This window comes from Chiloscyllium plagiosum, chromosome 34, assembly GCF_004010195.1.
Source record: "Chiloscyllium plagiosum isolate BGI_BamShark_2017 chromosome 34, ASM401019v2, whole genome shotgun sequence".
Classification (NCBI taxonomy): Eukaryota; Metazoa; Chordata; class Chondrichthyes; order Orectolobiformes; family Hemiscylliidae; genus Chiloscyllium; species Chiloscyllium plagiosum.
The window spans coordinates 747,132-771,142 of record NC_057743.1 but is presented as its reverse complement, the minus strand read 5'-3'; the positions used below and the strand labels follow the sequence as shown (position 1 = coordinate 771,142).

General features: G+C 42.2%; 1 protein-coding gene across 2 annotated transcripts in view; it reads left to right on the top strand.

Moving 5' to 3' along the window:
* The window catches only part of LOC122540172 (zinc finger protein 501-like), a 32,262-nt gene extending 16,284 nt beyond the window's left edge, over window positions 1-15,978 (top strand). Inside the window, exons 4-6 of one of the 2 annotated variants that reach the window (XM_043675505.1) lie at window positions 11,491-11,601; window positions 13,105-13,851; window positions 15,350-15,978. In XM_043675505.1, the coding sequence (XP_043531440.1) occupies window positions 11,491-11,601; window positions 13,105-13,117 (124 nt within the window). In that variant the 3' untranslated portion in view covers window positions 13,118-13,851; window positions 15,350-15,978. Of the gene's footprint in view, window positions 1-11,490; window positions 11,602-13,104; window positions 14,010-15,349 lie in introns of both variants that reach the window. The other variant, XM_043675504.1, reaches the window with a different exon arrangement.
* Window positions 15,979-24,011: the final 8,033 nt, after the last annotated feature.

The following is a 24,011-nucleotide window of genomic DNA, read 5'->3' as shown; positions in this document are numbered from 1 at the left end:
AATCCCGTCTTATGAATGGTATCTAAATTCCACCAGCCACCGTGGTGTTTTGATCCTGTATCCCTTGAGCATTAACTTTTGGATCAGTTGTCCAGTGATACTCTCATCACAATTCTTAACTCGAGCTCAGTTTTAGATGTTAATCGTCCATATAAAATTCCAATCAATCAGCTTTCTATAACCAATGCACTGAATGTTTTTCAAATTCTAACCAGTTTAGTCCCTTTCCCATGTGTTCTTCATCCTCCCCTCCAACGATCAGTGTGAAGAGCTCCTGGAGTGTCTTTCTCACTGAGATTGACAAAATCTGATTGGCTGCTACCCTTTTCCTGTCTACCAGACGAAACTGTCTCTCATTGTCCCCCATGCTGGAGGTATGAATTTTCACCTTTCACTATCCAGACTCTATAGACACCAGCAAGTTGATACTGAAGAGAGGGGGTGGCAATACTTTGCCTATGGCATTTATTAAACCCACAGTCACTGTGGTTCCATTCCATTGAGCTGTAGCAACACTAGTGAGTTCACTCTGGGGAGAGGTCACTCGCCCAGATTCACTAATTCATCAGATGTACTTGCACATCCCTGAATTCACACACAGTGTCCACCAGAGCACTCACACTGAGGAGAAGCCATTCAGCAGCTCCCAGTGTGAGAGGAAATTCAGTCACTGCTTCCCATTTCAGCACACAACAACGTATTCAGTGATAAAAACCTGCTTCAAAGCTCTTCATGATTTTAAAGCAAAATAGATCTGCTGCAGCATGAACTGATTCACCTCGGTGGAGGGATCGTTCATTACTCTCTGTAGGGGGAAAGGATTCGCCTATAACACTGAGCCACCAGTGAGTTCACAAGTGACTCCAGTCTGTTATAACTGCTACTGTTGTCACATCTAGGTGTGAATCATATTCATTCTGATGGTTGGTGTTTCTATCTGCTTGTATTAATAATCCCAGTAACTGGGCTGGTGTGTAATAAGTTAGACAGGTATCAAATAAATCAGCCTTGGATGAATGACACCACTGTTGGCTTCTGTTTTTTTTTCCACCTGAATATTGTTCATCACCTGACTGCAGCTCAGACCAATCTGGGGGCAGTACAACAGAAATAGAACGTCAGCCTAAACACAAGGATGACATTAAGAATGACAAACAAGTCTTAGGTCTTTCTCCTCTCTGTTCACTAACAGGAAAGTTCTTCTGAGAGTTCACCTTGAAATGGGGAACAAAGTGTCTGAGTCGCTCTCCTCCATGGTTCACAGCTCCTAGACCCTGGACACAAGCTCCGTTGCAACTGGGTTCAGATTCAGAAAGTACAATGGGGAATGATGCAGGGGGCTGGCAAATCAGAAGTTGGTTTCTAACTGAATGTGAAACGGGAGGTTTAGGTTTCCGGTCTGATGTAAGATGTAAGGAAGTACATAATGTGTGTAGCTGTAATATACCTGTTTGGTAGTCCTGAGCCATACCATATTTTAAAATAGATGTTACTTCCCTCAAATTTAAATGAATTGTTTAAACTCTGCCTTGTAATTGCAGATGGAGGATTATACAGGAGCTTGGTAGCTGCTGGTAGGCCTATACAACAGATATGTGCTCTCCAGACGGTGGCACAGTGCTTAGCGTTGCTGCCTCATGATGCCAGCGACCTGGTTTTGATTCCAACTTTGTATGGAGTTTGCGCATTATTCCTATAGATTATATGGGCTTCCTCCAGGTGCTCTGGTTTCCTCACACATGAAGATTCACATCCTGGAATATCCAGGAGGAATGTGATTCTGACAGTCAATCTGGGATCAAACCTGCTGTGAACTCTTTTACTGACCTCACTGAAGTTTATAAGCTCAGGAAGTGGACTCTGAAGAAGTTGCTTTCAATAGCCTTCAAGTCTGGTGTTTCATCTGTCCTTGTCATTCTCGTGGTGAAAACAGGAAAAGTTCTTTTACTGTATACTCTCTCTATGCCCCTCACACTTTCGTTCGTTGCAATCATGTACACCTTCAGTGTCCTATGTTCCAAGGAAGACAACCACAGTCTTTCCAACCTCTCTTTTCAGTCTCTCCAGGCAGGTAACATCCTGGTAAATCTCTGCATCATCTCCAGTGCAATCATAATGTTCCTCCTTCCAGAACAATATCTTCATTGTGGCCTCATGAAATTTTCATACACTTCCAGCTAATCTCCCACTTTTAGAATCTTTGCCTCAGCTAATAAAGGCATGTACCCCACACGAAGGTCTCTCTGATCCTCAGTGCTTTCTATGGTTCTACTGTTAGTTATGTACCTCCTTGCCTTGTTTGTCCTTCCCAAGTGCATCACCTCACATTTACGTTGATTGAATTTCGTTTGCTCCAATCACCCTATCTGACCAACCAACACTAACCCCTGTGGAAACAGGTGTCTCATCACAAAAACACTCTCAACCATCATCCTCTGTTTCCTCAGTTAGTTCTGGATCATATTTACCATATTTCCTTGGATCTCAAGTGTTCTTACCTTTACTGCATGGGACTCTTTCAAGAGCTTTGCTGAAGTTCAAGTAGATTATGTGAAATACATTGATGTCATCTATGCACCTACTTACCTCTTCAAGTAAACTTCGCTGAATGTTTTTGAATAATCCCTGCCTTTCCAAATCCAGATACATTCTGTACCTTGGGAATGCTTCCAATAGCTTCCCCACCATTGATATTAATATGACAGGCCTGCAGTTTCCTGGTTTATCCCTTGCTCCCTTATTAAATTACAGTGTCACATTGGGTGTCCACCAGTCCTCTGGCACCTCTCCTGTGGCAACTGAAAATTATATCCAGCGTCACTCACTGAACGAGCACATCATCAGTTGATGACTGGCCTGAAGCCTGTCTTGATTGAAAGGATGAGGACCAAATATTGTCACTGAATCATGACAAATTGCAGAACAGAGCAGGTAGTTCTGCAGTGCTGAAAAAAAGCTCTCCAGTCTAATCCCAAGTTCCAACCACTTGTCCTGTTACGCTGGGAGTTACAATAGCTCTACTGTGTAATGGAGTAATTTTGAAATGTGACATACGTTTCTGCTTTTGCTTCCCTTTCAGACAGTGAGTTCCAGAACCAAACACTCTCTGAGTGAAGCCATTACTCAATTTTTACGCTAATCCTTCCCATTACTTTGGATCTCTCCCTCCTGGTGACTGACCTCTCTGTCAATGAATTAGGTTATTGCTCTCCTGTTGGTCTAGGGCCATCATAACTTTATGACCACCTCTGTTCCAGTGAAATCAGCTCAAGCCTATCCAAATTTTCCAGATTGTTAAAACTCTTCACTGTGAACTTCACCCTGATAAATCTCCACTGTGCACTCTGATACAGTCACATCCTTCCTGCCAGTGTTTTTGTTACAGATCAAGAATAACTGCTCTCTAACCTCCCATTTGCTTCAATGTTATGAAGACTGACAGTTGAAAAATGATGTGACAAGTTAGAGGATCCTCTTTTACTTAGTCCACCTGAGGTGATGGAGAAAAACTTTTGATGAATATTAAGTTGGGGCTTTCAGCCTTGATGTGTTTCCATCTTGGCTTTAAATACTGCAACTTGTGGTTTTAACACTAGATAACAAAACTCACAATAACAGATTGTTGTTTGCTGACTTCATGAACAAAGCATGGATACCAATCAGATTAAATTTGATTAGATTTGATTTATTGTCATGTGTACCTAAATAGAGTGAGAAGCTTTTTTTAAGTGCAGTACAGGCAGATCGTAGTCAGCAAGGACATACAGATCATAGGGTGGAAAATAAAACTGAGACAGACATACAGTTACGTCATACAGTAATGGCAGTAAGCAAGATCAGTATTAGCAACATCAGAATTATTTGAAGTTAGAGAATGCATTTATCAGTCTAATAACAGCAGAGAACCTGTCTGTTGAATGTGTTCAAGCTTCTGTATCTTCTGCCTGACAGAAGAGATTTGAGGCGATCATTGACAGGTCTTTGAAGATGTTGGCAGCCTTTTTGCGGTAATAAGTAGCAGTGGACTCCATGGATGGAAAGTTGGTTTCTGTGATAGTCTGGGCTGTGCACAACCACCTTCTGTAGTTTCTTAAGTCTTGAGCAGAGCAGTTGCCATACCAGGCTGTTGTGCACCCAGACAGTATGCTTTCATTGGGGCATATGTAGAAGTTGGTGAGGGTCCTTCTGAATATGCCAAATTTCCTGAGCCATCTGAGGAAGAAATAGCACTATTATACCTTCTTGACTGTCATATCTACATGGGCAGTCCATGACAGATTGTTGGTTATTGTCACTCTGAGGAACTTGATGCGATGTCTTCTCTCAACCTCTGCTCCATTGATGTAGATGAGGGCATGTTCTCCTCCTTTCTTTCTGAAGTCAGTGATAAGTTCTTTAGTTTTTCCAACATTGAGAGTCTGTTATCATTGCACCACATAACCAAGCACTCCAATTCCTTCTGTATTGTGACTCATCATTGTTTGATATCCATCCTACCATGAGAAGAGAGATGATTCAGCTCTCAGCTCTAATAATACAGAATAGTTCATTCATCCAGAGAAAAGCCAAGAGAAATGATATCATCTATGATTTGTCATTAAAAATCCAAAAATGGAACAGTCGCTAACGGTATAGCAATTTGTCTGCTCCTTCCCTAGTGATGTCAGGATCTCAGTTGAGTGAGTGAAACAAAGTCCGTTTCTTTGACAGGTCCCTTAATGTTAAATCTGAGCTCAGTTACTGGATTACTAACATCAGAATGAGCACACTCAATTTGTCGGCATAACCATGGCTCAGTCCTGACATGACTGATAGCAACAAAAACAGCAGAATCCAATATTGGTCATCACCTGTGAACTCGCTGGTGTCTCAAAAGGTGGGATGAGTGAATGAATGCCTTCCCACACTGACATGGTCTTTTCCCACTGTGAACATGCTAGGGTGTCACTAGGGTAGATGACATGATGAATCCCTGCCCACACACATAGCATCTGAATGGCCTCTCCTGATGGTGAACCCACGGGTATGTCAGCAGGTCACTTGTGGTCTTATAACTTTTCTTTCATTCACAACATTTGAAAAACCTTTTATTAGAATGAATGATTTGGTGTTTAGAGAATGATTTGGTGTTTGGAGGATCAAGTTAAGATTTTACACACAATGAGCAGGTGAACAGCCTCTCTCCTGTGTGAACTCGCTGGTCTCTTACTAGTTCACTCCTGGTTTTATAAAACATAGAACATTGCAGCGTAGAACAGGTCCTTCGACCTTCAATGCTGCGCCGACCTGTGAACTATTCTCAGCTCGTCCCCCTACACTTTCTCATCATCATCCATGTGCTTATCCAAGGATTGGTTAAATCTCCATAATGTGGCTGAGTTAACTACATTGGCAGGTAGGGCATTCCATGCCCTTACCACTCTCTGAGTGAAGAACCTGCCTCTGACAACTGTCTTAAGTCTATCACCCCTTGGTTTGTAGTAATGCCCCCTCGTACAAGCTGACGCGTCATTCTCGGAAAAAGACTCTCACTGTCTACCCTATCTAATCCTCTGATCATCTTGTGTGTCTCTATCAAATCCCCTCTTAGCCTTCTTCTTTCCAGTGAGAATAGACCCAAGTCTCTCAGTCTTTCCTCATAAGACCTTCCCATCCTGGTAAATTTCCTCTGCACCTTTTCCAATGCTTCCACGTCCTTGCCGAAATATGGAGACCAGAACTGTACACAATATTCCAAGTGTGGCCGCACTAGCATTTTGTATAGTTGCAGCATGATATTGTGGCTCCGGAACTCAATCCCTCTACCAATGAAACCTAACACACCGTATACCTTCTTAACAGCACTATCAACTTGGGTGGCAACTTTCAGGGATCTATGTAAATGGACTCCAAAATCCCTCTGCACAACCACACTACCAAGACATCCAGAACATTTGAAACATCTTTTATCAGAGTAGCCATGTGTGAACCCCTTCAGACCCCTACAGACAATGCAGGTGAATGTCTTTTTGTGTTCATGTTCAATGAGAATGTATGAGTGTTTAGTTTCCCACTGTAAGAACAACTGAAGTGTCTGCCAGTCTGGGGCTTGACCAGGTCTATAGAGATTTTAAGACTGTCTGTATTGTCCAAACGATTAAACAGCCTGTCAGCAATGTGATCTTGCTGATGTTTCTGCAGATTAGGTGACTGAGTGAATCCCTTCCCACAAACAGAGCAAGTGAATGGTCTTACCCCAGTGCGTCTATGCTGATGCATTTCTAGCAAGAATGGATAAATTAATCCCTTCCCACACTCCCTGCATTTCCAGGGTTTCTCCATGGTGAGGGTATCCTTGTGTCACGGTTAGAGTGGTGCTGGAAAGGTCAGACAGCATGCAAGGAGCAGGAAAATCGACGTTTTGGGAAAAACCCCTTCATCAGGAACAGAGGAATCCTCTGTTCCTGATGAAGGGCTTTTGCTCGAAATGTCAATTTTCTTGCTCCTCAGATGCTGCCTAACCTGCTGTGCTTTTCCAGCATCACTCTAATCTAGACTCTGGTTTCCAGCATCTGCAGTCCTTGTTTTTACCTATCCTTGTGTCACTTCAGGTTGAATATCAATTGAAACCTTAAGCAAACATACAGAATGGGTACATTAATTTTCCCAGTTTGGAATAGGACTACTATTTTGTCTTCTACTGACTCTGGAAGTGCTTAAAACTGATTTCACTACCAATTCACTTAAACAGTCACTCAGTCCATGTAACTGTTTGATGTTCTATCCACAGCCAATTCACCGCTACACTCTCAATCACGCTCTATAACTAGTTAAAGCTCTTCACTGGAACACTCTGAATCAGTCACACTTTCACCCGGATGTGACTGTGTCTTGATGTCTTTCTCGTAACAGTGATTATGTTTCCCCTTAGACAGAACAGATAATTATTTCTGCTTCAACAGTAAAAGGCTGATGATGTTCAAGCCTTAATGAACTGATGGTCTCTATCAGATCTTGATGTCTGATTTAAATTTCCCATCTGTCTGGATAATGAAGTTCAGAAAATTATCATTGAAAGTGCAGGACAGACATTCAGACTGAATTTGTTTTATTTTGCTAGAACATTCTTATCTTACTGGTTTCCCCAAACACAAGGTGAATTCCAACTAAAAAGAGAATCAACAAGTAAAGCAATGAGAACATTTCCAGCTAAAGCAAAAAACTGTTCTTCATGTTTGTATGAGACTGTGCCATCTTAAATACTGACTGATGTGGAAGAGATCACTTGCCAAAGCCATCTCAGCATAGACAAGGGTACAGAAGATAGACAGACCTTGAATGAATTGTAGAAAAAGAACATCTAACAGCCACAATGATGAGTGCACACCATTCGAGTCTGTGACACCAACTCTCTGTTTCAGGACATAAACAAATACATAAACTTGGAGGAAAATAAGAAGTGAACAGTGGCTGGATGAACAGAAGTTTATGAAACTTAGTTGTCAAAAACTCTGACAAATGGTCACTGGAATTTATACGTTAACTTTTTTTCTATCTATGAATGTGGCCAGACCTGCTTAATTTCTGCAGCATTTTATAACCTTTGTTTCAGAATCGGTCTTTTCTTTTACACGTCAGTTGGAGTGTGAAACCTCAGAAGAGTCATTTCTCTTCTCTACCTTATCAATAACATGTGCAGCTCAATGAACAAGTTGTCTCCATTCTGAAGCAAGCTCCTTCCTGCCATCCTAATGATTTCCCTTTACAACGTGGAGTCCACCCATGCATCCTGCTGCGCTGCGCGCCCAATGAGAAAGTGTCTCAGGGCCTACCATTAAAAAGAAGCCCAGAACCTTTGTCCGTTTGGTGCAAATAGTAGATTATGAGGTTATTGGTTTACACAAGTTGAACACGAAGCCTCCTTCTCCAACCTGCAAATCCATCATTCCATCCGCCCCCGCATCATCTCACCGTTTGCGGATCTGAGAAAAGATTGTTTGTTCATCACCATGCGCCGTTCAGCGCATGCTCCCTACAGTGATCGGCACTGCGCTTGCCCACTACTCACTCTACTGTTGTGTGGATAGGAGACATACCGAACCATGGTGAATGCTGGGTAATCAGACCACCATGCATTTGGTTGTTGTTACTTTTCAGTGACAGTTTGGGCGAGATTCTCAAATTTAAAAACAATCCCCAATTTTACTGCAACTGTATGGCTGTTCACGTCTTACAAGAAGGAGAATCAGAACTGCTGTAAAATTAAGCATTTTCAACAGAACAGAATCTACAATCTTGAGTCTTTGACAAAATCAGTGTCCCAAGGTTTGATAAGAACGAAGGAACCGCAGCAAACACACAGAACTCTTTAAAAAAATCAACACTGGAAACGTGTGCAATATACATTCAACTAATTTAAACTTGCCAAGTTGGTGTATTTGGAGCTGGAAAATGTAATACTTTCACACATATATCTGAGTGGTCACTGTGCTACTTGTTCAGTTGATAGGATGTGTCAGAATGCCTTTCCACAATCAGAGGTGGAAATCGTCTCCCTGATGGCATTGCACACATTGCTTTCAGGTTAATAGAAGACAAAATACTCTTGATGTTGGAAATATGTGTTAAAGAGACGAAATACTGGAGAAACTCAGCAGGTCAGGAAGTATCTTTGGGGACAGAAATAAAGTTAACATTTTGAGTCCGATGTAACTCTCTGTCCGACCTATGGAGTTTCACTAGCATTTTCTCTTTATATTGGAGTTCAGTATGACATAGCAAAGGTGTCATGCCACAGCTAGGATCAATAACAACAGTGAACAAGTATACAATGTCTTTAATACTATAAAAAACTTCCTCAATGTTCACATGCCATTGACACACCTTATTATCATATTTGCAAAGATCTTTGGGGATGATAGGACAGATTAAGGGAGTTGTTGAGTAAAGTAATCTCGATCGTGGGTTTCATAAACAGTTGTTTTGAGAATAACAGCAAGAAGACTTAGCAAACATTTAGAAATCTCTGGTTTGGCCAAAGCTCGATTGCATCCACTTCTGGCCCCAAATAATCAGGAAATATGTGAAGGTTTTTGTGTAGTGACAGAAGAGATTTATCAGTATGGATTCAGCAAGGAATGTCGGAGAAATTTGACTGATGTGAATGACATTTATGATACATTGAAATAAAGTAGAAAAAAATTCCCATTCACTCACTAATAGTGCTGTTACTGAACCACAAAGACTTAACTCCTCATTACCTATTTTCTTATCAGTCTGTTCACATGCATTATTACACACCACTGGAGCAGGGTGGGGATTGAACTGGGGCTCCTTGTAACACTTAACTGTAAGTAAATAATAGAAATTTAGAGCAGGTGATCATCAGTGTTGTGGAATATCTTTTTTTTCCCTCTTTTATTCTCCCAAGCTGCAATTTCTTGCCTCACACTACACTCAAAACAGTGACCATTAATTTCTCACTTTTTAAAATGAGTTTGTATTTCCACGTGTGTGTGTGTTGAGAGGCACGGGGAGAAGGGGGGATCATTTCAAGCTGTGGGACTTTTGCCTAAGTTTCGACTTACTTTGAAATTGTAATACATGCTACCAGAGTGCAGTATTGTTTCCAGTTCTGGGGTTAACATTTGAATATAATTAAGAAATTGGGTTGAATTGAGGTCCTTAATTTATTCATTCGTGTTATCTGTCACTGGGTCAGCATTTATTGCTGGTCCCCAGTTCTGGAGGAGGTGATGTTGAAGTACCTTCTTGAAATGTTGTAGTCGTTAGATTGTAGAAATACCCACAAACTGTTGGGAAGGGGTGCCCGGATTTTGACCTAGCAACACTAAAGGAATGTTGATCTAGTTACAGGTCAGGCTAGTGTGTGGTTTGTCGGAAGGTTTACGTGTTTGTTGCCATTGTCCTTGTGGTGGAGGTCACGGTTTGGAACATACTGTCAAAGGAGTTTGGATTTCTTACAGTGCAGCTTGTTGATGTGACAAATCTGCCACTTTGCAACAAAGGCAAATACTTAAGGGCAGTAGCCAGTTTAATTTCTTTAAAATTTAAAAACGGAGCTACTCTGAGGAATGTTACTGAAATGTAATTTCTAATCTGCTGGTTTGACAAAAGGAAGTTTATTTCCTGCAGAAAGCACACCAGTTCAGTTCAGAACAGAGTTATGCGACAAAATTGGTTGGTTTGTCGAAGGATGAGCGCTGGGAAAGCTGGTGATTGTCAATAAACTGCTGGACCAGAACCTGCGTCACGTACTTTTCTGACTGACCAGGAACGGGGCGGCTCCGTCCAGCAGCCAGTGGGAATGAACTAAGAGGCGCGGTGAGACTGGTAGTCAATGGGATTATATGAGGGGTGGGGAGGGCTCAGCAGCCATTGGGAGTGAATGAGGGTCGGATCAGTCCAACAACCAATGGGAATCAATAAGGTGGCGGGCCTGTTCAGCATGCAATGGGAATGAAAAAGGGGAGGGTGTGTCCAGCAATTAATAGAAGTGAATTACGGGCCTTGCAACCAATGGGAGTGAACGAGGGGCGAATCTGTTCAGAAACCAATGTGGGGGCGGGCCTCCCCAGCATCCAATGGGGGTGAGGGGGTGAGTCTGTTCTGCAACCAATGGGAGTGAGTGAGGAGTGGGCTTCACAGCCAATGGGCATGAGAGAGAGGTGGGCATAACTATCACGTGTCCTAGGTAAACAAGGACTGAAGATGCTGGAAACCAGAGTCTAGAATGGTGCTGGAAAAGCACAGCAGGTCAGGCAGCATCCGAGGAGCAGGAAAATCGATGTTTTGGGCAAAAGCCCTGGCTCAGTGGTTAGCACTGTTGCCTCACAGTGGCAGGGACCCGGGTTCGATTCCCGCCTCGGGTGACTGTGTGTAGATTGCACATTGTTCATGTACTCATTATTAAAGTTATTATCGCTGGATTCTTAACCGAGACACCCAGGCAATGTTCCGGGGACCCAGGTTCAAATCCTGCTACGACAGATGGTGGAATTTGAATTGAATAAATGTTGCTCTATTCCTGATGAAAGGCTTTTGCCTGAAACGTCGATTTTCCTGTTCTTCGGATGTTGCCTGACCTGCTGTGCTTTTCCAGCACCACTCTAATCTAGACTGTCATGTGTCCTGCTCTTTCCCTGCTCCCGCCTCCCCGCAACCCCCATCTGAGAGTAGTCTGTTGCAGCTGAAGGAGATGGTGAAATTGAACCTTTATTGAGTGGTCAGTTTTTATAAACACCCCATCTCAGGTACTGTCTCAAAATGTCAACACTGCGGTCCCACATTTACAGCATACATGGCTGCGGGTCATGTCATCTCCTGGGACAATGTTCTGCAGGAAGCATGCTGCCAGGTGTCTATTGGAGGCATATTGCTGCAGAAAAACATTTGCACATAGCAAACTCAAACCAAGGGGAATATCATACCCCTTTGGTTTTGTAATCTGCACTGACAGTAATGGATTTTTTTAATACAAATTGTTTGCAGCACATTAAAAGCGGAAGATTTGCAGACAGGAAACTCAGAAACACATCTCATTCGGGGACCACTCGATTCATCACTTTCGAATATCATCGACCTTTTGTGTAGAAGTTTCAGGTTTGTTTCCCCATTTCTTTGTGTAAGATTTTTTTTCACACATGCAGATGGAGAAGGCAAAATCGTGAAGGGATTAGAAAACTACAAGCGAAAACTCCAAAACTCTGCTTCCCCCTCTGTAACTGGATCCTTTGATTTCCTGACTGAACTATAGGTGAGAACACTTCATCCACACTAATCCTGAACACTGGAATTCTGCAAGGCTGTGTATCAAGCCCTTTACTATAGTCCTTGTACACTCCTGACTGTGTAGCCAAATTCAGCCTTAACTCCATTTCCAAATTTGCTGATGACACCACCATAATGGGATGGATCTCAAACAAAAATGACAGAGAGTACAGAAAGGACATAGACAGTTTTATTGTCTTTACACAATGCCACTATATTTCCCTCTATGTCAGCAAAATGAAGAAGCCAGTCATTGATTCAGGAAAGGGAGTAGAGGACACCCCCCCCCCCCCCCATCAGTATCAATTGTGCTGATGCGGAGGTGTAGGTACAGAAGTTTGAGGACTTGTACCAACAGATTTAAAAACAGCTTCTTCCCCACTGTTATCAGACTACTGAACCAATCTCTCATATATTCGAGTTTGCATTTATTTGCATCTTTTCTGTACCTGTAATGCTATTATACATTCTGTTTTGTTACCCTGACCCTGATGTACTAATGTAAGATACTATTTGTCTGGTTAGCATGTGATACAATTCTTTTGCTGTATCTCAGCACATGTGACAATTATTATCAGATCAAAGATTTGCCGTAAAGTGTAGGTGGGTATACCAGGAGCAACATTGAGCATTCCTAAAAATGAGGTGTCAACCTGGTGAAGTGACAAAACCCACTAAGCTATCCCTCACTCAATGAAACAGACCTAAGCTCCTCAGACCAGTCACATCTAGTCGTGAATTGTGATGGACAATTTAAACAACTTAGTTCAGGTTCCACCAATATCCCCATCCTCAATGATGAGGCTGTCCAGTAAAACAATGCAAGAGACAAAGCTGAAGACTGAGGAAGAAGAGGTTTGTATGACTCCAAGATTACACAGCAGTTAAATGGGGGAGGTGAGCCAGGAATGTGTTATAATATTAATGTGCAGAGATAACACAGGAATGGATGAGAGTTTCAGCAGCAGGTGAGCTGAGATGAAGGTGGAGTTGGATGAAGTTACTGAGGTGAAAATAGTCGGTCTTAGTGATGATGAAGTTATGTGATTGGATGCTTGACTTTGTTGAAAAACTTTGCTATAGTTATGAACAGTCTGATTCAACTTTGACATTTATTAGGGAGAGAGAGATGGAGGCAGTGGCAGGGCCCTTCTATGTTGAACAGCAGTGTCCCAGTTGGATATTCTGATAATCAAGCCTCTTCCATGGTTGCTTTTTGAAATTATCAGCCCCACATATTTTAAGATCTACTTACCTCAATTTCACAACCTGCCACCCATGTTTTTGTAGGTTCGCACTCATTCCCATTTTTTCTGTTTTTTATCAATTCCACAGGAATTTAGAATGAGAGGATTGACAGTCACAAATCTCCAAACCAAGCATTCCAACCCAGTATCTGACGGAATCAGGAAGCATATTGAGATGTGAACATCATTGGGTTTTGAACGTGGCAGGAAAGAGCACTGTTCACAGTGGAGAGAAACTGTACGCATTCCATGGGGAAAAAGCTCCAGCCAATCCTCTGACCTCTCAGGCACTAAAATGAAGAAGCCGTGGAAATGTAAGGACTGTGGGAAGGGATTCACTTCCCCATCGAAGCTGGAAATTCATCAGCGCAGTCACACTGGGGAGAGGCCATTCACCTGCTCCAAGTGTAGGAAGGGATTTACCCAGTTACCTCACCTACTGACACATCAGCGAATTCACACTGGGGAGAGACCTTTTAAATGCTCCCATTGTTGGAAAGGATTCACTCAATTAGGTCATCTACTGACACACCAGCGAGTTCACACAGATGAGAAACCGTTCATCTGCAGTGAGTGTGGAAAGAATTTCAGGCATTCTGACAGTCTGATTACACACCAGCGAGTTCACACTGGAGAGAGGCCATTCTCTTGCTCTGACTGTGAAAAGGGTTTCAGTCAGTTAGGTACCCTGCTGACACACCAACGAGTCCACACTGGGGAGAGGCCATTCATCTGCTCCATGTGTTGGAAGGGATTCACTACTTCATCCCACCTGCGGAGACACCAGCGAGCTCACCAGTGACACTCAGCACTGGATTCTGCTGTTGATAGGAGGGTAAGATACCACATGGAATTGCTCACCATGAAGATACAAGATGCACAAAATACTTACAACTGTCAAATCCTGCAAACATGCCAAGACCTATCAAGAAGTGTTTCTATCAATGAGAGCACGTTCCTCAACAGTATGCCACCTGCAATGTTGAACCTTGAGTAATTGAACTGAATTTGTTTTCTGTTGTGTGCATGGGGGTATTTGTGAAGACTGGATGAGCTGGCATGGTAGGTGATGGGGAAATGATGCTAAATGGATGTAAGCGTTACATTGGTGTAGCAGATGAGGATGAATGTGGGTAGGGAGAGGGTTAAAATCAACTAGGTATTGCGTGACATGGATGGAGTGCAGGCAAAATAATGGGGTGAGTGATTCAGCATGGTTTCTGTTTTATTGCTTCATTTAATTTTTGGTCATGGTCTTGGAATGCAGGACATGCTGTCTGTCCCGGCCTACTTGGGAGCTGGTGACCTCCTCCATTGTTCCTGAGTCACTTCCCTATTGATCCTACTGCCTCCAGACTGACAACGGACAGTGTGATGGCCAGAATTAACGGGCAGATTCACAGCGCCGGGAATTCTCCCGTTTGCTAGGCATGATGCTAGTGATTCCTATCACTAGGCTGGAGTTTAATCTTCTGGATCTGTAGCAGTTTAGAATCTCCAGTCAGGAAATGCTGATGAAATTCCTTGTAATTCCCCTTTCTCTCTGTTTGTAGGCACTGACTTTGTCAGGACTGCAATGACACTTGTAAAGTTAACCTAGAAATGTGGTTCATGCAGCACACTCTTAGATACTCAAGGAATTGTTTAAATTGATGGTACACTCACATATATGCCAGAATAAATACAAATCTAAAGAATGAAACCATTATTCAATTTGCAAGACCATCAGCTTCAAAACATCTGTGCTTTTGATGTAGTGTTCAAAATTACAAAACTGGAGTTAGCAGTCTGGAATTCCTTTGTGGGAGTCCCATTAAATTTCCCTCGAATGACATCTGAGAAATATGCATTCAATTTCACTGTTTCCATGTAAGGATGTTGATTGCTTGTACAGATTTCCTGCTGCTGTTTACAGGCAAGAAGCTTCATGGTCATTGCTTGGAGTTGGAGATTTAGGTTTCGACTGCAGATGTTGTTTGAAGTCTCACTGTCCACTTAACCACGAGCTATTTCAAAATTGTTGAAGGGAGTTGAGGTCAACACTATTGGAGTCATGGAAAAGTTTGCTTTTTGGTTGGTGTGGTGGTGGGAATAGAGCCATTAAAACTTGACCATCTGTCTGTGGCAGTTTATAACACAATAGTTCAACATTCCAGTCCCTTTGGACTGAGATGAGATGTAAGTATTCCAGCTAACTTTAACTTCAGAAAACATTTCTGAAAAGTTGTCATTAGGTCCAGTCCTATAAGTATAGAAGACGTGTATGATGATATAATGTTCAACAATCACTGAGTATCTCTGTATTAATTTTTTTTACGATCTATTTTTGACAGTGTATATGCAGAAAGAAACTGCACCAATGCTGATTTCCAGAAGACTCCACGACAAATATTCTTCCACCTGTAAAACATCAATTTTTGACTTCTTCCTGTCATTCGGTCACTTCTATATTTATGTTGTTGCTGTCTCTTTTGTTTCAGGAATTCTGACCTTGTTCACAAGTCTGTTGTGTGGCACTGTCTCATGCTTTTTGGAAGTTGGTATGTGCTACATTAGCACTCACTGCAACACTTTCTGTTGGCTCTTCAAAGCGCTCAAGCAAATTAGATGAAATTGATTTTGCCGAAATAAATTCCCTTAATTAAACTGCAATTGTCCATGCGGGTGTTAATAATGTTTGGAATTATTGTGTGTTTCTAAAAGTTTCTCAACCCAAGTGAACCTGACTGGCTTGTAGCAGCGAGGGTAATCTTTGCACTATTATTTCACAACTAAGGCATAGTGTTTTTCAATCCTTCAATCCTCCAACACCACCCTGAAATTAAAGAACATTGATATATTATGACAAACATAATGTGCAATTTCAGCTCCCCCTTTCCTCAGTTGGGCTGCATCTCAACCAGTCAACGCCTTATTAAAGGATGGACAACCTATCCAATACCTCCTAATAATAAATGATAAACCCAGCAATTAAGTGTACAATCACTGTGGTTATTTGTGAATTTGCAGGTGGGCTAACTAAGTATGTCCCTTTCCATATGAGGAGCAGTTGAATGGCCACTCCCCAGTGTGAACCCTCAGGTTTATAGTGTGGTGAGATGAGACCTTGAACCCAGTGTCACAGTGAGAGCACTTGAGTGCTGTCTCCTCAGTGTGAATATGCTGGTGTGCCCATTAGGGTGGATGCCTGAGTGAATCTCTTCCCACACTTGGAGTGGATAAATGGTCTCTCCTCAGTGTGAATACACAGATGAATTTCTGGATTCAATGGGAATTTAATCCATTCCCACAGTCCCTGTTTTTCCATGGATTTTCCAGTTGGTGACTGAGTTTGTGTTTTGACAGATCAGATGGGCAGCTGAATTCTGATCCACACACACCACATGTACGGTTTCTGCCTACTGGGAACAGTGGTTTTTTTCCATTCATTATTGAAAATCTGATGATATTCTGTTCACATAAAATTGGGCAACTCTGCTAGGTACTTATGTGATGTTTGATTTCAGTTTCCTGATTGCAAATCTACCTCTTCTTATATCATGTGAAATGAAACGAAAATGGAACAGAAGGCAGTCAGAGAGAGTCCATAAAAACATAATGATAGGTTGTGAAGCTGAGCTGAATGAATTAAGTAATTTGTGGGGCTGAAGTTGGGAAAACATGGTAATACAAGCTGTTGGCTTAGAGTAAAACCCAACTAGTTCATGAATATCCTTCCAGCAATGAAGATGCCACATGGTCTGGATTTACACAAGGCAGGAACCTCAATGGAAGGACAGAGAGAAATTAATAGATTAGGTGGTGGTTGTGGTGGTGAAGAGGTTGGGCATTAAATTTTGTAAGTTAATGTGCACCACATTAGCACTCACTCCAACACAATCTGTTAGCTCTTCAAAGCTCTCCAACAAATTAGTTGAACATGATTTTGCCTGAAGAAATTAATGCTAACTTCCTTAATTAAACAGTAATTGTCCATGTGGATGTCAATAATGTTCCAAATGATTGTTTCTAAAAGTTTTTATTTCAACAACTCAACTATATTTTTGACAAAATTCTCCCAAACCTTCACCTTTGCCAACAAGAAGGACCAAGTGAACTCAATGACATCCCAGTCATGGCGACTTGTCCAATATTCAGTACTGGGTGAGTAGACATTTCCTCCCAATTAAATATTGGGAAGCTTGAAGCCATTATCTCTGGTCTCCACAACCTCAGCAGTGACTTCATCTCATCATCCTATTGATAACTTTGAGGTTGACCCAGACTGTTCACAACCATCGGGAAATAGTTCAACACCACAAAGTCCATTGTCCACCTCAGTAACATCCAGCCCCACCCTAGTCTCAGCTTATCTGTTGCTGAAACACTCACCTATTCATTTGTTATGTCTAGACTTAACTATTATGACGCATTCCTATCCGGCCACCCACATTCAATCTCCTTGTAAACTTGAGCTCATCTAAAACACTGATGTCCGTCTGTGAACTCACACCAAGTCTTGTTCACCCATCACCATTCTTTAATTCAAATGGAAAGGTAATAAATTGAGGGAAATTAAACACAAAAATAAAAATGTGTTAGATTTCCTAAATTGAAAAAAAATGTAAACAGGAATGAAGGATAAGGTGCAGAGGAATCAAATTGTTAGTAGATGGAACAAAGCGTGAATAGTAAGTTTGCTGATGATAAGAAAATAGGTGGTATGGTGTACAGAGGAAGGTTGAGGGGAGATCTGACAGTAACTTGCAAGATAATACATGGCTTAGAAAGAGTGGATGCTGGGAAGTTGTTTCCATTAGGCGGGGAGACTAGGACCTGTGGGCACAGCCTTAGAATTAGAGGGCGTCAATTGAGAACGGAAATGAGGAGGCAGTTCTTCAACCAGAGAGTGGTGGGCCCGTGGAATTCGTTGCCACAAAATGCAGTGGAGGCCGGAATGTTAAATGTCTTCAAGGCAGAGGTTGATAAATTCTTGATCTCACAAGGAATTAAGGGAGAGTGCGGGTAAGTGGAGTTGAAATGGCGGAGTGGACCCGATGGGCCAAACAGCCTTACTTCCACTCCTATGTCTTATGGTCTTTTGGTTATCAGAAATTGCAGCAGGACCTTGATCAGCTGGAAAAATGGGCTGTCTCCAAATACATCCCACTGAATCATCATTGGCACAACAGAGCAGTACACTGGCTATGCAATGTTTTCTCATCAATTAGTATTTCATTGAGTACATTTGTTGAGTGGATATTGTAAGAAAGGGAATTGAAATGAAAAAGTCAAACTTACTAAGGTACCACATGAGAGAATTGTGCGCAAACATTTGTTCCCATGGATTTGAAGGGACACCAGCAAAATGGTTTTGAAATAGACTGACTGAAAGGAAACAGGTGACTGGTTAATGACTGTCAAGTGGAAGGGATCTAAAGGAACTGCGTGTTAGGATCTATCTTTTCCTGATATATATGTTACTGACCAAGCCTCAACGTCTTGGGCCTGATTTCAATATTTTCAGTTAATGACACAAGACAAATTGTTGTACAGAGAGCTGACATGGATTTGAAGAGTGAAAAGGCCTCTTGACAAAAGGAATTTATGAATCATTGATGAACGATTCTTCTTAATCTTATCCTGCCCAGTTTTGAGAAATTGTTCAGATAAATCTGCTCTGCATTCACTCGTGACCAATACAGACTATTCTTCCTCAGGTGTGGTGCCAATACTGAATACCAGGGTAATGATAATGAATATCTCAATGCTTTTATGCTCAGACCTATACCTGAGCTATTTTACCAAAGACAAAACAGACAAACCTTTTTTCATTCCACAAAGACCAATGACATTCAGATGTACAGGCCTTCCAGCAGTAGTCTGGATGTGGAGCCAAAAATAAATCGGAAGGTAGAAAAGGCACACAAGAAAGATACTACTACAATAATCACGGGGGACTTGAATATGCAGGTAGACGGGGAAAATTATATTGGTAGTGGATACAATAAAAATGAATTTGTGAATGTCTACGAGATTTATTTTTGGAGCAGCTTGTCAAGCACACGAGGAAACAGGCAAGTCTGGACTTGATCTATGGAGCTGTAGACTTGATTTGGGAAGTTAAGGTGAAAGAACCCTTGGGGACAATGACTATAATACAATGGAATTCATTCTGCAGTTTGACAGGGGGAAGCTTGAATTAGCTGTAATAGCATTACATTTGAGCAAATACAGGAAGGAAGAGCTGGCCAGAGTTCATTGGAAGGGGAACATAGCAAGGAAGACAGTGGAGCAACAATGGCATGGAATTCTGGGAGTAATTCAGGAGACTTAGAAGAAATTCATCCCAAGGAAGAAGAAATCTACTAAAGGGAGGACAAGATAACAGAGTCTGACAAGGAAAGTCAGGGACAGCACAAAAACAAAAGGAAAGTGATACAGTGGTGAAGACTGGTGGGAAGCCAGAGGATTGAGAGTCCTTTAAAAGATACAGCAGATGGTGACTTAAACAAGCAATAAGTGGGGGGAGAAAATGAAAAATAAGATTTAAGTGAGCTAGTAGCAGAAAATAATATTGCAAGAGATATAGGTACATAAAAAGTTGAGAGAGGCAAGAATTGAGAGGGGCATTGGACCACTGGAAAATGAGGATGGAGAAGTAGTAATGGGGAACAAAGAAATGAAAGAAGAAAAGAATATGGACTTTGTATCAGACTTCACAGTGGAAGACACCAGAAGCATGCCAGAACATGAACAGAGTTTGGGACAGAGATGAGGTAGTGGCCATCACTAAGGAGAAGATGCTGGGGAAACTGAAGGTGGATAAATCACATGGACTGGATGTGATTCCGAAGGAGATAGCTGCAGCCATTGTAGAATCATTGGTGGTGATCTTTCAGGAATCACTGGCTTGAGGGAGGCTCCCCGAGGACTGGAAAATGACAAATGTAATCCCCATGTTTAAGAAGAGAGGAAGGTAGAACATGAGAATTTACAAGCCAATTAGCATTACCTTATGTTAAAATAAGACTGAATCAACATGGCTTTGTCCAGGAGAGGTCATACCTGACAAATCTGTCAGCATCTTTGAGGAGGTAATGAGTGAGATTGAGAAGGGAGAGCGAGGGGATGTCAGCTATTTGAATTTCCATAAGGCCTATGACAAGGCATCATGCAGGAAGCTGCTAAATAACATTAGAGCAAATGGTGTTCGAGGCAAGGTATTGAAATGGGTAGAGGATTGGCTGATTGGAAGAAGGCAGAGTGGGGATAAAGGTTTTTTTTTCAGTATGGCAGCTGGTGACAAGTAGAGATCAGATGAGAGGGTCACTGTTTGGAGCCACAACCATTAATGGTATTGTATTAATAATCTGGAAGAAAGAACACAGCTGGTTGGGCAAAGAAGTGGCAGGTGCAGTACAGTGTGGGGAAACTGAAGTTTCAAACTTCGGTAAGAAGAATATAGGTGTGAAATATTTTCTAAATGGGGAAAGGTTTTGGAAATCTGAAGCACAAAGTGATGTTAGAGTCCTAGTTCAAGATTTGGTTAAGATTAACATGTAAGTTCACTTAGCAGTTAGGTAGGCAAATGCAATGTACTGGGTCAATGGAAAGGTTCTTGGTAGTATGGATGTGCAGAGGGATCTTGGAGCCCATGTACATAGATCCCTAAAAGTTGCCACCCAGGTAGATAGTGCTGTTAACAAGGCATATGGTATGTTAGGTTTCATTTGTAGAGAGATTGAGTTCCGGAGCCACAATATCATCTTGCAACTATACACAATGCTAGTGCGGCCACACTTGGAATATTGTGTACAGTTCTGGTCCCCATATTTCGGGAAGATTGTGGAAGCAATGGAAAAGGTGCAGAGGAGATTTACCAGGATGTTGCCTGGTCTGGAGGGAAGATCTTATGAAGAAAGACTGAGAGACTTGGGTCTGTTCTCATTGGAAAGAAGAAGGCTAAGAGGGGATTTGATAGAGACATACAAGATGATCAGAGGATTAGATAGGGTAGACAGCGAAAGTCTGTTTCCTAGGATGATGACATCAGCTTGTACGAGAGGGGATAACTACAAATTGAGTGGTAATAGATTTTAAGACAGATGTCAGAGGCAGTTCTTTACGCAGTAAAGGGCGTGGAATGCCCTACCTGCAGTGTGGAATGTAGTCAACTCAGCCACATTAGGGAAATTTAAACAATCCTTAGATAAGCACATGGATGATTTTGGGATAGTGTAGGGGGATGAGCTGAGAATAGTTCACAGGTCAACACAACATTGAGAGCTGAAGGGCTTGTTCTGCATTGTATTGTTCTATGTTCTGTGTTCTATGTTTTGAAGGCTGAACTGTAGTCAATGAGTGGAATTCTTACGTAGCTGTTCTTGGTGTCAAGGGAGGAGTGAAGGGCAGGTGATATGGCATCTGACTTGGATCTGTTAAATCTATCTTCTTACCTATGTTGTTGTTACCTGTGTGGAACAAGACTTTGGACTGATCCCATGAGTCTCTCTCGCTCCCTTAGAATCTCCTGTCTGTACCCCTAACTGTGGAGTTCCCAATGCTCTACTCCTATTCCCGCTTTCCTTCTGAGCAAAAGGGACAGACTGTGTGTAAGAGACCCATGTCCTTTTGCTTGTCCCTAGTATGTCGTCCCACGCAAAATTATCCAAAAAAAGTATCCTTTTTGTTGAGAGCAACAGTTGCAAAGGATCCCTGCTCTGCCTATTGGTTCCCTTTCCATCTCCTGACGTATTCTTTTGAGTAAAACACTTCAAACTAACTTCTTGCTTGTTAGTGCCTTCTTTCGACCTTGAAACCTAATTTCTGACCTCACTACTCCCAGCCTCCTGGAGACTGGAACTACAATTTAGGTCCCCATCCCTCTGCTGAATTAGTTTAAACCCTCCTGAAGAGCATTAGCAAATGTCAACCCCCACCACCCTGCCCCAGGATGTTGGTACTAGCCCATTTCAGGTGAAGACCATCCTGTTTGTAGACATCCCACCTACCCCAGAAAGAGCCCCAATTATTTCCACTCTAGGAACAACCCTGAACTTCTATTTAATTCTCATTTCAATAACCAAACTTACTCTCATGTTAACATTTTGCTCTTGGGCTGCTGCAATGTTTCAATGAAGCAGAACCCAAGCTGGAGTAACACATCATTTTACGCTTTGGTATGTTACAGTTGGCACTACTTAACATTCAGTCCCAGAAATTACAGCCTGACTCCATCATGACTGCTCTCCATTTTTTTCTTTCTGATCTCCCTATGAACTTATCAATTTATGTCTTATTTATCTTGCAATCAATAGTGAGAATCCACTTCCCCCATTCACACCTTAATTTACACCCATTATGCATTTGTTCCTCTCTCACAATGATTAAATGGGCATTTGTCTTCTGCACTGCGCCTCTAACCCCTTGTTTCCCATAACCCCTCCTCCACCTCTGTTAAGGGACTTAAAAACCCATCTCCAATCCTTTTCAGTTCGGAAGAAGTGTTAACAGTCGAAAGTAGTCAAGAGTCCAGTGATGTCAGGGGTGGGGGGCAGCGGGATCTGAATATGCCTCATCACAAGCCTCTCAAAGTACTTCATGATGATGATGATGATGATGAATGTTAGCACAACAGGGTGGTAAGACAGGACGCTGGTAGTTTGAAGCATGTTGGAGCTATGGCGCAGCTCAGGTAGATGTTCAAGATGTCTGTGTGAACATCTGTCAGTACGTCAGAGCATCCTCTGAGTACTCTGCCAGGCATGTTATCTGGTCCAGCAGCCTTTCGTGGGTTGACTCTGCATAGGATTTTCCTCACGTCAGTCGTGGTAAGACACAGCACCTGGTCATGGCGGGGGTGGTCAGCCTCGTTGCCACTTCATTTTGTGCCTCAAACCATGCATAGAATGTGTTCAACTCATCCAGGAGGGAGGCATCACTAGCAGAAGCAGGAAATGCTGTTATGTGATTGGTAATGGCCTGAATGTCCTTCCGCATGCTCCACATACCACCACTGTCCTGAAAATGGTTCACTTTGCCTCTTTAATGACCCAGGTCAGATTGACCCTCACTGTTGTTAGGGCTGTCTTGTCAACTACTCTGAAGGCTGAGTGACAGGTCCTGAGCAGTGAACACGCCTTTGCAGTTGTCCATGGTTTCAGGTTTGGGAGAGAATTGATGGTCTTGGGCACAGTGACATCGTCAATACACTTGCTAATGCAGCAAATCACTCACGCCATGTACTCCTCAAAGTTGATGGAATCGCCATCAGTTGCTGCTGCCCTGAACACATGCCAGTCAGTGTGCTAAAGAGCAGAAATGGCTTGTGCCAGCCAGGTTTTCACCTGCTTCAGAATGGTTAGACATGTCTGATGAGCGGTCTGTATGCTGTGATTAGCATAATAGAGATGTGATTTGAGGAGCTGAGGTGAGGGCGGGTCCTCACCCATATGTTTCAGGGATGTTTGTATAAACAAGATTTCAGGGTGTTTCCCCCTGCTGTCACAAAGTCCACACATGCTGCTGGAATTTAGGGAGCACAGTCTGGAGATTTGCATGGTTGAAATCACCAGCAAAAATAAACAGTCCATCAGGCTGTACATTCTGCAGTCCATTAATAAACCCATACAGTTTACAGAGTGCTTTCTTAGCATTGGCACTGGTAGGAATGTACACCCTGACTATCAGGACAGCGATTTCTCATCTCCATCTTAGATAGGAGACCCCTTATTTTCAAAATTGTCCTCTAGTTCTAGTCTGTCTCACAATGAGAAGTATGCTTTCATTAAACACCAGATCAAGTTCCTACGTGAAGTTATATATTTCAGTAAGATCATCTCTCATCTTCTAAATGCCAATGAATGCAAGGATTACATCAACGACACTGCTCCCATTAACCCTCCTGGTCACTTTCTCAAAATACTGTAACAAATTTGTGAGACATGATCTCCCACACACAAAACCATGCTAACTATTCCCAATTAAACCCTGCCTTTCCACACCCATGTATAT